Source organism: Dreissena polymorpha, chromosome 9 (assembly GCF_020536995.1).
Source record: "Dreissena polymorpha isolate Duluth1 chromosome 9, UMN_Dpol_1.0, whole genome shotgun sequence".
Taxonomy (NCBI): Eukaryota; Metazoa; Mollusca; class Bivalvia; order Myida; family Dreissenidae; genus Dreissena; species Dreissena polymorpha.
In genome coordinates, this window is record NC_068363.1 from 88829398 (window position 1) to 88845301 (window position 15904).

The 15904-nt window shown below is 33.8% G+C and overlaps 1 protein-coding gene across 2 annotated transcripts in view; it reads right to left on the reverse strand.

Moving 5' to 3' along the window:
• Positions 1–1375: 1375 nt before the first annotated feature.
• The window catches only part of LOC127844883 (BTB/POZ domain-containing protein 6-like), a 22373-nt gene continuing 7844 nt past the window's right edge, over positions 1376–15904 (reverse strand). Inside the window, exons 2-5 of one of the 2 annotated variants that reach the window (XM_052375419.1) lie at positions 7299–7546; positions 6175–6935; positions 2359–2439; positions 1376–1584 (exon numbers count right to left, since the gene is read on the reverse strand). In XM_052375419.1, coding sequence (XP_052231379.1) covers positions 1526–1584; positions 2359–2439; positions 6175–6935; positions 7299–7543 — 1146 coding nt within the window. In that variant the 5' untranslated portion in view covers positions 7544–7546 and the 3' untranslated portion in view covers positions 1376–1525. Of the gene's footprint in view, positions 1585–2358; positions 2440–4621; positions 6936–7298; positions 7547–15904 lie in introns of those variants that run through there. The other variant, XM_052375418.1, reaches the window with a different exon arrangement.

Consider the following 15904-nt stretch of genomic DNA (forward strand, 5'->3'; position numbering starts at 1 on the left):
GAAAATACATTGCAGAAAGTAATTTATATTGAGATGGTACTTAAACATGGGTAATTTATGTGATCGAATATTGGATCACACACACTTCTGTAAAGTACCAGAAGAAGGTTTTCTGATTCCAATTTCAAGTAGTTATCTCCCATGCGTTCTGAAAATCACAAAGCCACCCACGGGAAGGAAAATATTTCTGTTGCGGCAAACCTTTTCTTGTGAGTTTCTATAAAATTGATTGTTACACAATGTTAAATTTTCATTGAGTTGTTACCTCCAACTAAGGCACTTGTTTAATACACAAAATCGTAAGGATTGTTTGTGCAAGGTGTCATGTGAATATAATTGTAACAAAATTACAAAAAGTGTTATTAAACGTATCTTTGTGTGCTTTTTATCAGGAATGTGTAAACATATTAGACCGTAACGAGAGTTATTAAATAAGCATAAAGAGATAATACAGCATTATTTAAACAAATAGACAAAAGGATCAATAACTTATTTTTCTGTAACATCATGTATTCGTATCTAAATCCTATTGAGCTATCTTATATATCACGCATGACAATTATTTATTTATTTTTTTAAGTTTTACAGTTTATTTCATGTGTATTTTGTTCTTTTAAGGGAGATAAAAGTATTTTTGGAAGCACCTTCAAGAGACGTACTGATATCTGGATCAATGAAAAGTTGTCATATATAGTTAATGTTCAAAAGTTTAAAAGACTGTTTGTTTTGTTACCAGATGGTGCAAGTATTGCAGAGAAAGAAAACAATCAAAGTAAACATTAAATAAACATTTGACAATTCAAAACATTGAACAACATGTATTGTTTATTACTTGTTGCGGTGGTAACAAGATCTTGCAGCCCCTTTCATGACCGGGTCGAATGCGTATTTTCATTAAACATCTTACACTATTTTCAGTTATTCAGATTTCATTTAAAATTGAGCTCATGAAGTATTAATACAATTAAATATGTTTGTTGGTATAATAAACCCCCAAAGCCAAGACTTTTTTGCGATGATCATTTATTACGTGTTAATTAGATCATTTATATGTTTGTATAGCAAGATTTGTTACTTTGCGAATACTGATGTACTTCTTTATGTACTTGGTGCTTTAATTTCTCTTGTTACATGTGCATGCTGGTTATAAAGAAATGTTATTATTAATTAAGGAGGTGATATTGGAAACTAAATGAACTTAATAGACCACAAACAATCATCATTGGATTTATATTGTTATTTTTTATGAAACAATTGTTTTATTAACATATATACTCAGATTTTATATTCATCTAATCAATTTCATTAATAACATAGATACAAAACACATAAATATACACAAATATCAATACATGTTTTGTTTTGATTATGCCACAATACATATTCAATGGTATGTTTGCATAGTTAGTTGAAATAGCTTTCCGTAAACATCACAGAATGAAGCTGGGTCCGTCTCTGTCACTGTGGTTTTGATAATTAACTTGCCGCACAACACCTTCCGTGTGGTTTCATGGTGTTCATCTAATTATAACACAGCTTCGCGCCTTAAAGCGTTACAAATCCATCGACTAATCCTTGTCAAGTCTGAAAAACAACAGAAGTAAAACCCGTTTTAAAGCAAGTGCTTTTACTTTCTTTGTCATTCATTTATAAAAAAGGACCGAATTTAATAATCAGGCAGAAATATCAATCGTGATATTTATTTAAAGACAATAAGTAAAAAAAAAAGAAAAAATATTATAGTTCAACATAACGTGTTTGTTAAAAAAGACCATTGGTTTGATAACAATTACGCAGTGTGTTTTATATAAAATTTATGTTCAATTAAACATAAATTGTTTAAACATTACACAATACTTCAGTATTCCATCATGTAACATTTGGTTAATTTGATATATTTGCAGTACAGACTGAAGTATATGTTTTAGATTCTTACAAAACTGTGTTCAGATTAAATGCAGAACTGACGGGAAAATTCTTGCATACCACACATAGCATTTCAAAAATGTGTCCCACACATAGCATTATTGCATTTGTATACACAGACTCCGAATCAGATGTATATGCGCAAACATACAATATATGTAGCTTCTCTATGAAGAATTACAATGTCCGCCCTATTGTTTAAACCTTCAACAATATTATAATGAACGTTTTTGTTGATTGAATAACAAATATACCACACATAGCATTTCACTTTGTGTGTTTTCAAACACGCGGTTGCACTTTTTTGGAAAAAATACTAATTAATTTTGCGCAAACTTAACACAGTTGTGTATTTTGACAATGACCGGGCTCTCGTCTTTGTTGTTTTTTTTAAATGGTTTTGAATTAATGAAGAAATTATCAGAAACGTACCTGATACGATGGTTTGTTGACATCCGATTGTCCCACACATATCCGACAAAGTCACGTGGTACAGGCACCTTGTCTCCGGCGCTGGACACAAACGAAATTAGAATAAACTATCACGTATACTGTTCCAAATTCTAGAAACGAATAATTGTGTCGTTGTCAGCCAATTTGTTTACATGCATTGGTAAAGGCTAAAAGACAAACAGTTCGAAATGACAACAAAATTACCCGGTTTATTTTCAAACAAATAAACCAGATTATTCATTTAATTTACTAGTGTAGGATATCGGGTATGAAAATCATGACCCCAGTCTGCGAATATATTGATCAACGCTCGTACATTAATTAGTTAAGATCATACATATTTTTTAATGCTTTAATGGTCCGCATTATTAAACAACTGAAACTAAACAATAGGGTTACCTGTATGTGGCGATTTGTGAAAAAGTATTTAAGCGCTTTGATTTGACAGAAGTGATTTGTGAGACAACAAGTTTCTCATCTTTCAACTAAGAAAAAAACACATGATGGGGTTTACATACCTAACTGTTCAGAGGCTCAGAAATATTTTTCTTTTCTTTTCTTTTTATTTTATTTTATGAAATATTGTCACCGATTTCAGAAGTATCAAATATTGTATTTTTATACATTAAGATATCGGCACAAACTGCAAGAAAAACTGTTTTTTATGCACGAACGATCATGCAAATGTATTTCAGTTACTTGAGATATTTGCAAAAATTAAGCTCTTAACAGTGTGTTTAAGGTCGCCGTGGTGTAATGGATATGGTGTCCGCCTTGCGACCGGGAGGTCACGGGTTCGATCCCCACCGTGGGAGCTTTCTTTAGATCTCCCCCAAAGACACCAAGTACTGGTTCTAGGCCCAGGAAACGGACTCGAGAGCGTTTATATAAGCCTAAGGCTTTCGACGCAATCGAGCTAAAATAAATAGGTTTAAACTAACAGTGTGTTTATATTATGCCCAGTCCGTGTGAAAACGCCTAAAAACCCGTTGATTCTGCACCCTTGTTATGTTATCGGTAATTGACGTTGAAGGCTGTGTTAAGTTGTGAAGGCGTTTTTATAAATAACAGAGCATTGGTGAGTTGACATTTTATTCTGTTTTCCTTGTTTTTACTGCCAGTTAAATACTGTCCTCCTTATGAAATATGCAGTACACGAGGATTTGACATTTTATTTTGCTTTTGTAGTTTTAATTGCAGTTGATCTATTGGGTTCGTTATGTAAAATGTCATGCACGCAGAAGACCACGTTATGTGATGTGCACTGCTTGTGGACGATCACGTTTTCTATTCAGCAATGCTCGTGCAAGGACACATTATGTCGCGTGCGATGTCTGTGACATGACGGCTATGCCGATTTCTTGGACCTGGCCGCTATGTAATGTAAAAGTTTATGTTTCCTTACCAAAGCAGGTTTTCTTCAACGATATGCTACACACAATACGTATACCATATTTTATTTTATTGCACGATAATTGTCTATACACGATAGGAATGCTTGTTTATTGTACACGTTTGAATAGTAGGCATAATATTTATGATTGAAACATTTTTGGTAAGGTATTTATTAAGTTATATGTAATTATGTGGTTATGTATTTAAATTCTTTCTTTGGGTTTTTACATTTACTCAAAAACGCGATTCTTCTTGACTAACTTTCGGAGATGAGACTTTGTGGTCATGAATAATTAATACAGCATATTATTGGTTGTCGAGTCCATATCAGCAGGAACAATGCATATTCAAGCAAAAACGCAAACGTCTTAATCGTTATCTGCGCGTTGGTTAGTAGTAAGGTCATCACTGGTTATGAAAACGAAGATTTTCTATTCGGTTCGTCACACTACGTAATGAAATGGCAACGGAATATAATACGATACGTTAATCTTGACCCTTTTTAATTGTCGACCATCATTCTTGATTGTCTGGAAGGAAAAACAAGGACATGCAAACATTTGCTTCCGTAAAGACAATATGTATAAAAAGCGGAATAACAGTTATCCCACAGTATGACGGTGCATGCAATTATGTATGGCTCATAGTGCACGAGTTTGAGCTCCGCTATTGTACTATGTTTTCAATTTCTGTTTCGTTATTCTAATTACATGTATTGTTCACTGTTTTGTTTTTTTAATCATAGTGAGTAATGTTGAATACATGTAACCTGTTTTATTTTTTAGTTATGCATCCTATATAAGCATTTAAATAAGCTTTATATGTAATAGCTATAACAAACAAATCACACATTTGGACATTCGCATTTATACGCACAATTCTGCAAAACAAAATATGAATAAAACATAAAAAAAAACGATTTTCCAAATATGTAGCAATACCCTAACAGTGTTTGAGCTGTTACAGTTATACTTTTGATGATATGGGTGTTTTATACATCAATATATAAACAGATGCCTTAAATTATCCATATCAAAAAGTGCTCACTATGTATTAGCTAATTTTAGAATCGGCTACGATTATCTTTAGATTTGCACTGAATATTTACGAGGACAATGTTGAACCTATTGTGTAATACTGTGGGCTCCGGCGATGTGTTTATTCATTATCTTATCCGAATAATTTAGTCGAATAGACTGGACAACAAACTATTGTATACAATGAAGCTATCCTGTTACCAGGTCACATTTAGGCGCTTTGTTGTTCAACTGTGTCATGTGGTTAACACAAAGAACGGGGACGCGTGTGTTATAATGTGTCAATACATATCAAATATTAAGTATTAATCTAGTTATAAGATAGTTTAACATGGCGTTTCTTATCTTTGTAAACGATAAAGTAATACATATCATCTACATAGTGCAAAATATTGCACATACAATTAAACGTTAAATTTTCAACAGAGCGTTATGCATTCATTCAGTTCATAACGTATTTTATTTAAATGACACTTACATATTATAAATTCCTCTTTGTCAATATAAAATCAATAATGACTTGTTGTTTATTGGAAGATCAATGCAACTTATAACGCGATATGATATGAGCTTGGTTTTACCAATAATAAAAATACAAATACGTGCTTATTTAATAAAAACATATCACTCTTACATGATTTTCCGGCTAAAAAATGTAGTTCATATGTGAAGTTACATCATCGAATGGTACTTGAAAATAGTAATTGATTAAAACAATTTATGTTATGCTGTTCATTTCGACTAAATAAATATAGGATCACATGTTATAATAAAATGTATGTCCTGCTGATAAAGCTGGAGTTTCACTTTGTATATATTAGGGAAGGAACATAACACCTGACAAAAACTGAACGCAGCTTTTGCCATAACCATGTTTTAATATATTTTGCATATGTATCTGATTCAAGATACTCACATAATTATCAATGTCATATAACGTAGCTCAATTACAATTCATTCCGTTAATATATGACCGTACACAAAAGGATATTATTTTATTTACGTATCACTACTCTTATACAAGGACCATACAGTGAGACGTACTTTCATAAATAGATTTGATATCATTTTGCAGTATTTTGTTCGTTTGTTTTGATTAAAAGTTCAAACCCATAAAACTGCCCTTTTGAAACGTTAGTATCATTAAGTGACATAAAGTCAATAAACGTCATAGTCAAACCATCCATCGTTATACTGTTTCTAGCTGAAGCACAACAAAACCCACGTGAACCTTTCATTTGCATTCTTACAGAATATTTAAGCGACTCATGAAGATGAATACTAGTATCTAAATTAACGAGCAAATGCTCAATGCCTTCGTGGTAATGCAACGCAATATTCTGAGAATGTATTACTGTAGTACCTTCAATGACTTCGAGCACACCAGTCGCAGAATCTTCAGAATCCGGCAAAAACATATCCACTGCAGTCAGGTAACAGTCTTTAGACACTGTAAAATAGAGGACATGCGGCCTACCCCCCCATAGTGTCAAATACCCACGTTGCCTAGGGCTGTCAACGCGTACACATCTTACAAACAAACATCTTGTAAAACCAAATCGAGGATTGTTTATACATTTTGAGACGCATTTGTTTTGTGTAATACTGCGATACACGCTGAGTAATTCCTCTGTGTTTAATACGTTTTCAGTTGATACAACATCGTTGAACTCGTCCATTGTCATGGTCGGGAACCTAATGAGGCTAATGAGCTCATCTCCAAGCTCCCGCCTTATTTGTTCACCTGTTGCCTGTTTCCCAGCGTCTCTACATCGCTGAGCAGCCCAGCGTTTACATCCAACGTACAGTTCACACTCACTGGTACTGAATGCGTCTAGTTTAAGTATCTCCTGTAATCCAGACTTTGACATTTCAACAAACGCATTTGATTTTAAAACGCTCTCGGACTTCGTCATTATAAGGTCCAAACTTTTAGATTTCAGCCCTTCGTCGTCAAACAATATGGCCTGGTCGAGGATTGTGCAAACGCTTTCGGTATCAATTCCTTCATTGAGGAATGACATGCAAAGGGATTCCAGCTTAGGCATGTCGTATTTCTTAGCAGCGTACAACAGACAAAGAACTGTCTCAGCATGTATTTCGATATTACCGCTGTACAGATACCTGCAATGTAACATGTGCTTATCGTAAAGCGAGAAAATATAATATCTAAAGACATTATGGTTTCCAATTTATAGGATATTTAGCATGTAACGTTTTCAAGAAAACCACAATTTCTTAGTAGTATAACATTGATTGGGAACATATAAGTCATGTAAATATTCTTAAGCTGTTTGTGCCTCTATATATACATCAAGTTCATAAACTGGATTGATAACAACTCAAGTAAATATTACGTTTCAAATGAAAATATAAATCCTTTTAAATGCACAGGCAATTGTTTATGTTGTAATTCGTAAGTTGCTAGTTGTTAACCCTTTTAAAGCCGTAACCTGCAATCATAAATGTCATAAAATAACATCAAACCGTAATAAATTTTTCAGTGTCGCTGGCTCAATATCTGGAACGCAAATAACATTTTTGGATTCGGCCAATGTACCACAGAACATGGCATAGAAAACTGGACTACGGCTGGCGAGAATGAATCTGTGACATTTGATCTGTTTCTGCTCATTTCCGGCTGCTAATGTGATGTCACATAGATCCTCATTTTCAAACATCTGAAGGTTCGTTTCGCCGAAGGATTCCGCATATTGCCAGTGTGTTGCCATTGCCTGAAAATTTTTTTTTGACAAATCAAGTGCCATTGCAATATTAGAAATATTAAAGGTGTGGCAAAATCGTGTTTAAAGGGGCCTTTTCACAGATTTTGGCATGTTTTGAAGATTGTCATTAAATGCTTTATATTGATAAATGTAAACATTGGATCTAAAAAGCTCCAGTAAAAATCCAGAATAAAATTTAAAAAAAGGAAAAAAAGAAGTAGACCGCATCAGGGTTCGAACCAGTGACCCCCGGAGTCCTGGAGTAAAATCCAATTAGACCGCTCGGCCATCCTGCCAAGTATGTATGAAAGACGTATATTATACTTTATATAAACAATCTTCGTAATTTCACAAAATTAAACGACAACAACAGAACTCTCCAAATTATTCAATCGTTTCGCGTTGCAACGCTTTATAATTTTCAGGTTTTTAAATCGTCAAAAGATGCATATAATGGCTATATTAGACACGGTAAATGTTCAGTATCACTGTTTCCTCACAAATATAATAACTAAAACGAAAATTTGAGAATCTGAAACAACTTTTTCAATTTTGTCAATTTACCAAAACGTTAAAAGATCCCTTTAATTTGCAATGTAAAAGCTAACTATTTGTTTGACAATGTTAAGTTTTCAATTTAACTTTAACAAATGTTGTAAAATGTTGGATATGAGAATTACTCGGTGTGTTGACACGGACTATCGCCTTTATCTTACTAATGTGAGAAACTAAGTTACGCATATACACTCTCAGTATTAAACAATTACAGTCTAATATATAATAGATCACATCGGGTTCTTGGAAGAAAGGCAAGTGTAACTCCTCATTTGAAATATCTGCCATATCATAAACGCCTGACTTGGATAATTCGACCTCCCGAACCGAAAGCGAACGTCCTAACCGTTTAGCAACGGATGCAGTATATGTTAACTAATGTTGCATTTATATTCATATTTTAGTTTAGTTTAAAGGAACCATTAACCAGATTGACGAACAAAAAAAAGTTATAAAATACCGTATTTTCTTTTACAATTATTAGTCTACATTGATTAAAATATCACGACTGTTATATTAAATTACTTGAAAAAGTTAAGTTTTCATATTTTCAGTATATTCGGTAATAAAATTTCGCGATGTGAAATCGAAAGTACATCGCGAAAATAGGTGACAAAACGATATACACACTATAAAAACACAAGTAGATTGATCATTTTATATATATAATATAAACAATTCATTACGCATGCACAATTTGCATTCCTGGGTTTACCACGTGACGATGATGATCAATCTACCTGCATTATTTATAGTTAACTGATAGTTACCTGGTACACATACCCAGTACAATTTTATTACCGAATATACTGAAAATATACAAACTTAACAACTTTTTTCGAGTAATGTAATATACCAGTCTTGATGTTTTATTCAATATAAACTAATAATTGTTAAAAAATACGGCATTAAAAAAACACTTTTTTTAGTCCCTTTGAACATATTTATTTTGTCTCGATTTTCTAAGACCGAGGTTTATTGACACATGCTCCGGAGTCGGTGTCCAGGATATTACACTATTTTGAGAACGCTCCCATAGCGGCAATCAAACCCATAACCTCATAATCGCAAGGCACCATATCCAATACGCCAGCGAGCATTAATTAATGGTTTTGCCTGAATACTAAAATATCAGATTGTAAGAACATGGCATTCAAATTGTATATCTACGCACACAATAATGCTAATTATCTTTGCTAACAAGTAAATTTAACATGAACTTTAACATGAAATGAAACATAATTTAGCTTTAGGATCACCATAAATTGTCTTATATCGAACATTACTGGATTGATAATAATATCACTTAACATCGAGTGCGAAAAATATTTTACAAAGTATGCATTGAACATAAAATAAATTTTACATTTTGTGTAACTTTAATATGCCACAACATTGTAGAAATCCTGCAATCAATGCATTTAATATCCTTATGCAATAATTAATTTGCCAACAATTTGATTGATAGTTTTTATTAGCAAATGGCCGTGTAATTCGAAAACAAATGTAGAACATGTATACCATGGTGACCTTACTGTACGTAAGCTTCTCTTTATGAAACAACGCTTATATATTGTTCTAAGAATATGTATAACTGGAATGACTTGTGTCAAATCTCTCGTGTGATATAAATAAGCCTTGAGTCAGATAATGTTATTAGAGCATGTGTATAGCTTTACCACCGTGGCGTTATTGATACGGTGTCCGCCTAGCGACCGGGAGGCCAGGGTACGATCCCCAATGTGGGAGCGTTCTTTAGATCTCCCCCGTAGGGACCATGTACTGGCTGTTGCTTAGGAAACGGACTCGAAAGCGTTTCAGCAAGCATGAGACTATAGATGCAATCGATCGCAAATAAAATGTTTAAAATAAGGTAGTAAACATGCAAATAAACGACATAAAATACAAACCGCGAAGCTTAACACTAACAAATGAGTCATATTACACATACCATACAACACGAAATGTTTATTTCACTTTGTATATGCAAACGATGTGATATATTTGATTATGAGGGTACTAAACTGCTAGTGTATAGCTATAAAGGTATCAACCTCATAGTTGGCAATAATTTATTTGGCACCTGGCAGTTGCTCGAAGAATGAAGTACCAAAAAGTGCGATGACATTATTTCTGGTATTTTATTTTCAGACCTTTTCTATTTTGCCAGTGTAATATTCGGAAAGGTGTAAAAACGGATCATTCTGTCCGCCTGAAATATGCGGAATCGCTCTTCCCCTTCATTCCTATGTTTTTTGCGACTTAACACGAATCTAAGCACGTTGTGTTAATAGGATAAAAAGGAAAGATCACATTCCTGCATATGCTCATGCCATTATTAATATCTGTACAACGAGCATAGTTAATACAATATTGAGTAAACTGTACATAAAAAGCAATAGCAAAAACATTTTAATAGCAATTTAGAAGCAAATTTTTGAGAAAACAAACCTATGTAATCCTATGTAACCCACCCTCAAACACCACTTTCTCGAAGAGAGGCATAAATAAGTTCTCTTTTAATGGTCAGTTCCCCCTCAATTACCCAGATCTTAATGTGGACAATGCAAATAACAGTATACATGTATATTGTATAGTTACATAACAACAGCAAAATAAATCTTTGTTCGCAAGGATACATTGCCCTAAACGAAGTTTATTTTCGATTCGAATCAGACAATTGTATTGACAATGAATGCATCTGTGTATTGCTTAGTATATCACACACTGCTTAATGTGACGTTTTAAATGTAAAGCTATGTAGGAAACGTATTTATTTTTCAATAATTAAACAACAAATAAAACCACTGGGATGTTTTGTTATATTGCTTGTGATTTACAAACATCAAAACAGGAACGTTTTGATGTCTCTATTGACAAACGTCACAGGTTTAAGACACAAACACATAATCTGAACAATTCAGTCAGGACTACGCCACTGGAAACAGGACATAAAACAAGCCTATATCTGCACCATCATGGTAGCTGTTTAACATTGTTATCTTTAGCATCAGGAAGTACGTATAATTTCCTTCAACCTGGTATTGTTGAGACCAAACACAATGTCTCATTCACTTATCTTACCTGAGAGCCTTACAATAATTCGAAAAGGTTTTAACATAATCGTGTTCTCTACTTATATGAGAGTGTTGTTCAATCATTTGATATCGATTTTGGAAGTTCAATTTCGTTTGTATACCTCACTGATTAAAATTTGAAGAAGTCTACAATAATTATTAAAAGTGCATATTTAAAGTAACGATGTTAACTTATAATAAAGTTCGAAGCAGGAACCAGTCCAGTGAAAATTCTAGACATTCAATAACTCTATAATCGCAACAAACACTTCAGTTACCATATAATATTTGTATACGTCCCTAATAGAAATTATAAACAATAACTATAATTGCTGAAAAAAACACTCAAACGTATGAAACGCCCTTTAAAAAACGTTTTTGGACTTCGGCTTGCTAAAATGACATTGCCATGTTAAATCAAATCACTTTAATAACATTGCTGAATAATGCAAACTTAATACAAATTGCTTTTTTTCTAGGTATGAAATCGTTTTTATCCTATTACATTAACCTTATCTTGAATTCTTCTAAAATAACCATAAAATCCTAAAACGTTTCGCATGAAAAGGTATGGACAGAGGGGTTATTCATGAAAAAGTAGGAGTATAATACAATGTACGGTTAAATATGAAAGCAGAAAAAAACTAACCCGCTTGAAAGCCTCAGTTCAGCCCGTCCATGCTAAAAACAATAACGCATATCGTATGTGGCCAGTTTGTTAGCCCAGGTTACTTGTATAAAATAATTAAATTAGTTTTGGAAGCTTCCACAAATTTTCTCTTTCATTCCCAAAAGTGTTGGCTATACTGGAGCCATAAGCACTGTACGTATCCTGACTGATCTTTTAAAGACTCTGTATTAGAAGACTGACAGGCGAAATAATCATAGCAATCATGGCATAAAACAATCCGTCGTCCGTCGTCCGTCGTCCGTGCGAGATCGAGGCGTATCAGGAATAGTAATAAAATCACAATTTTTTCTGCGCTTCGTTAATATGAATGTATCCAAAGAATTTAAAAGCGAGACTTTTAAGCTTCACCATTAAAACGGCATGGTCCAGAGCACATATACCGGTATGTTATACTTTCAATAGGGTAGCCTGTAAACTGTTCTCCTAAAACCTCTTGACACAGCGATTTTAAATTAAAATGCAACATAATCAAGATTTCCTGTACAGTCAAACATGTTCATTGTACGTAAAATGTGAACACACATATTACGAAATGTGGTATGAACAGATGTAAAAAGTTCTCTTGTATAAAATCTTTAAAATTTCAGTGTACGTGTGTTGTTATATTTGTCATGAAAGTTTGTATAGTTTTATAACCAAATGTTGTTCAAATTATAGCCGAATATAAATTTAACATTGTGCATTTGCTGACCGATTGCTATCAATATACATAGCTTTATTTTACTCAATGTACCTGATCATCACTCTATTGCATTATTAAATCAAAGTACTGACAGTACTGGTGTGACGATGCTTTTGAGAGGATGGATATAAAAGCATCAAGTTAAGTTTATCTACATCACCACTATCACCACAATTGTGTATGTTGGTACGAAAAAAAAATTTGGTACAAAAATTTTGCGAAAAAAATTTGGGTATGAAAACAAATTTGGGTACGAAAAAATATTTGGGAACAAAAAAATTGGGACAGAAAATTTTTTGGGAATGAACAAAAAATTGGGGATGAAAAAAAATTGGGTACGAAAAAAAAAATTGGATACGAAAAAAAATTGGGTACGAAAAAATTTAGGTACGGAAAAAAAATTGGGGGAACGGAAAAGTAGTACCCGTGGGTGACTTGACCCACACTCGCACATTTTCGGCCCTTTCCGTCAAACATCAGATAAGTTCCTCGTTTGAATTAACATTTCAGAAGCGGTAATGCGGTCCTACCTACGCGCGTCAAAATGTAAGCGAAATATGTACACAAGTCTGTCAGGAATGATTGAATTAACGAAGAAAATCGAGTGTTGATGTAAGTTTTTTTTTAAAATGTGCAGAAAATATATTAAACAAGAGCTGTGTTTGTGAAACACAATGCCCCCTGCTGCGCAGCTTTGAAGTCATATATTTTACCTTTGACCTTGAAGGATGACCTTGACCTTTCACCACTCAAAATGTGCAGCTCCATGACATACACATGCATGCCGAATATGGAGTTGCTATCTTCAATATTGCAAAATTTGACCTTTGACCTTGACCTTGAAGGATGACCTTGACCTTTCACCAATAAATATGTGCAGCTCTATGAGATACGCATGCACGCCAATATTGAAAAAGTTATGGCCAATGTTAAAGTTTTCGGACAGACAGACAGACGCTTTATATTTGACATTTGACCTTGAAGGATGACCTTCACCTTCACCTTTCACAACTGAAAATGTGCAGCTCCATAAGATGCAAATGTATTCCAAATATCAAGTTGCTATGTTCAATATTAAAAAAGTTATGGCCATTAAAGTTTTCGGAAGGACGGACAGACTGACACACTGACTGACTGACTGACTGACAGTTCAACAGATATAGGCCACCATACCGGGGGCATAAAAAGCAATGGCGATATTTTTCTCAGCCACATAATTGTGAATAGTTTGATATCACAAAATGAAAGTGAAAGTAGAACTGTCAAAAATGACAACCTGTCAACGTGTTGTTTTTGCTGGCACGAGAGGGCGATTACACTCAATGTGTTCACATTTTGACCATAGGCTTTGTCAATTATCTTTATAGTATGGGTAGCTTTGATATTATTTATTGCTATCATGTAACTGCATGATTGTGTATATGTTTACAATACACAAATCATAAATAATTATATAAATACACTGATTGAGCTTATAATAATCTGAGAACTATAGCCAGGTCAATTAAGGACTTAAAATACAATTTTGTGTCCTGATTTCATGAAGAAATTACCATGCATGTCCTAGATTTCAAATTCAAGGCCCTGGTGTGACACATTGGTAGCATAACCGTTAAACTGTTACCAGGCTTATGGAATTAGTTTTTATTGAACTATATAAGGAAATCTAAATCAGGCACTGATTTTTCTTGTTTTAATACAGTCATAGATCAGATGTGGCCTCTGGGTAATGACCAATTTTTGCTTACTTGTCACACCCTTAAAACTTTCCACACGTCTATAATAGCAAATCTGGATTTAGGTGATCTTCAATGGTAAATTTAAACTTTAGCTCTGTTACAAGAGTGCTGGTAAAGTCCAGTTACATATTTAAATCTAGGCCATGTCAAAATCAAAATGTCAAAGACAAATGAAAGATGCGTTCATTAATTATTGTCCAGTTGTTTACTACTGCTGTAAGTTTTTATATAATATGACTGATGAACATCATGTGAGAGAAAATTTACATTATCATGGTATATCAGGTTTAGCAGCCTTTTAGATAACAAAGTATGCTAGTTTTCAATGTCGCTTCTGGGGATCAAACCCGTAACGCTTTTAGGAAGATTCTGAAATTTTCGATCCCTCGAGAGCAACCAAACCAAAAATTAAGTCAAATATTGCCGACTCGGTTTTTTGAGTCTGGTACTATTTACATGTACCCTGGGTACTCTTAAGTATACTTACATGAACCCTGGGTACTCTAAGTATACTTACATGTACCCCAGGTACGGTAAATAAACATAATTGCACTCGGTCCATATTAGACTGTACCCGAGTTGTATTCGCGCCCAAAATCCGATGTCGTAAAACGCGCAACCGATTATCTTAAACACACTTCTCTTCAAAAACACTGCATCAACATGCTTTTTGAGTATGTGTTCCGATAATATAGAGGCCATTCTACAGAAAATTGACATAAATGTGTATATATAATTATTACAAAATAATAGTTGACAACGACTGATTTAGGGTTAAATTTCCCGGGTACATTTTAGTATATTTACCGTACCCGGGATACATGTAAAAATACTTAAGAGTACCCGGGGTACATGTACGTAGTACCCGATCCGACAATGAACAATCGAGCGATACTGGAAGGTGCAACATCTCTCACGCCCCCTAGCATCGCCTTAAGCAGTATTCAATTCTCAACAGGAAAGTGCTGGAGTCATTGATCCCGAGGGACAAGAAAAACAATTGATTAATGTTCGAAATAAATAATTTGATTAATGACAATTCTATTATTTGAGCCAGGTCACAGGAAAAGCGCAGTCAAATCAGTATCCAATTAAATTATTTGTTATTGTCAGAAAAAACGCTTTTAAGCAAACAGCTTTCAAGCGACTGCAGGCTGATCTAGATCCAAACTGGCCACAATCGCCTTAATGTCTCTTTTACTGTGACACAGTTCATTTAACTTTAAAATGATAAAAAGTACTAACACTAAAAAATAGTACAAACAAGTAAAGAGTTTGAAATCAATGTTGAATTTCAGGACAGCTTGATGATCTGCAAATCCCCGATGAAATGTTGATATCGGGTATCAAAGTCATTCAATAAGTCGCAAAATGCTCGAATACAATTAATAAAGCACAATGTGACTTATATTGATAACTAAACATACCAGTATGCCAGTTTTGCCGTGTCAGGCTGTTACGATCCAGAAAGTCCATCATTCACATCGAGTATATATCCTTCGAATTCCAACTATTGTTGTCATAAGCGGAGATTAAGTAAATAAATAATTCATATATCCTAAATGACGGCTTCTAAATAGCGAAACAAGCCAATTTATGCAGTAAGAAAGTTTTGAATCGAGA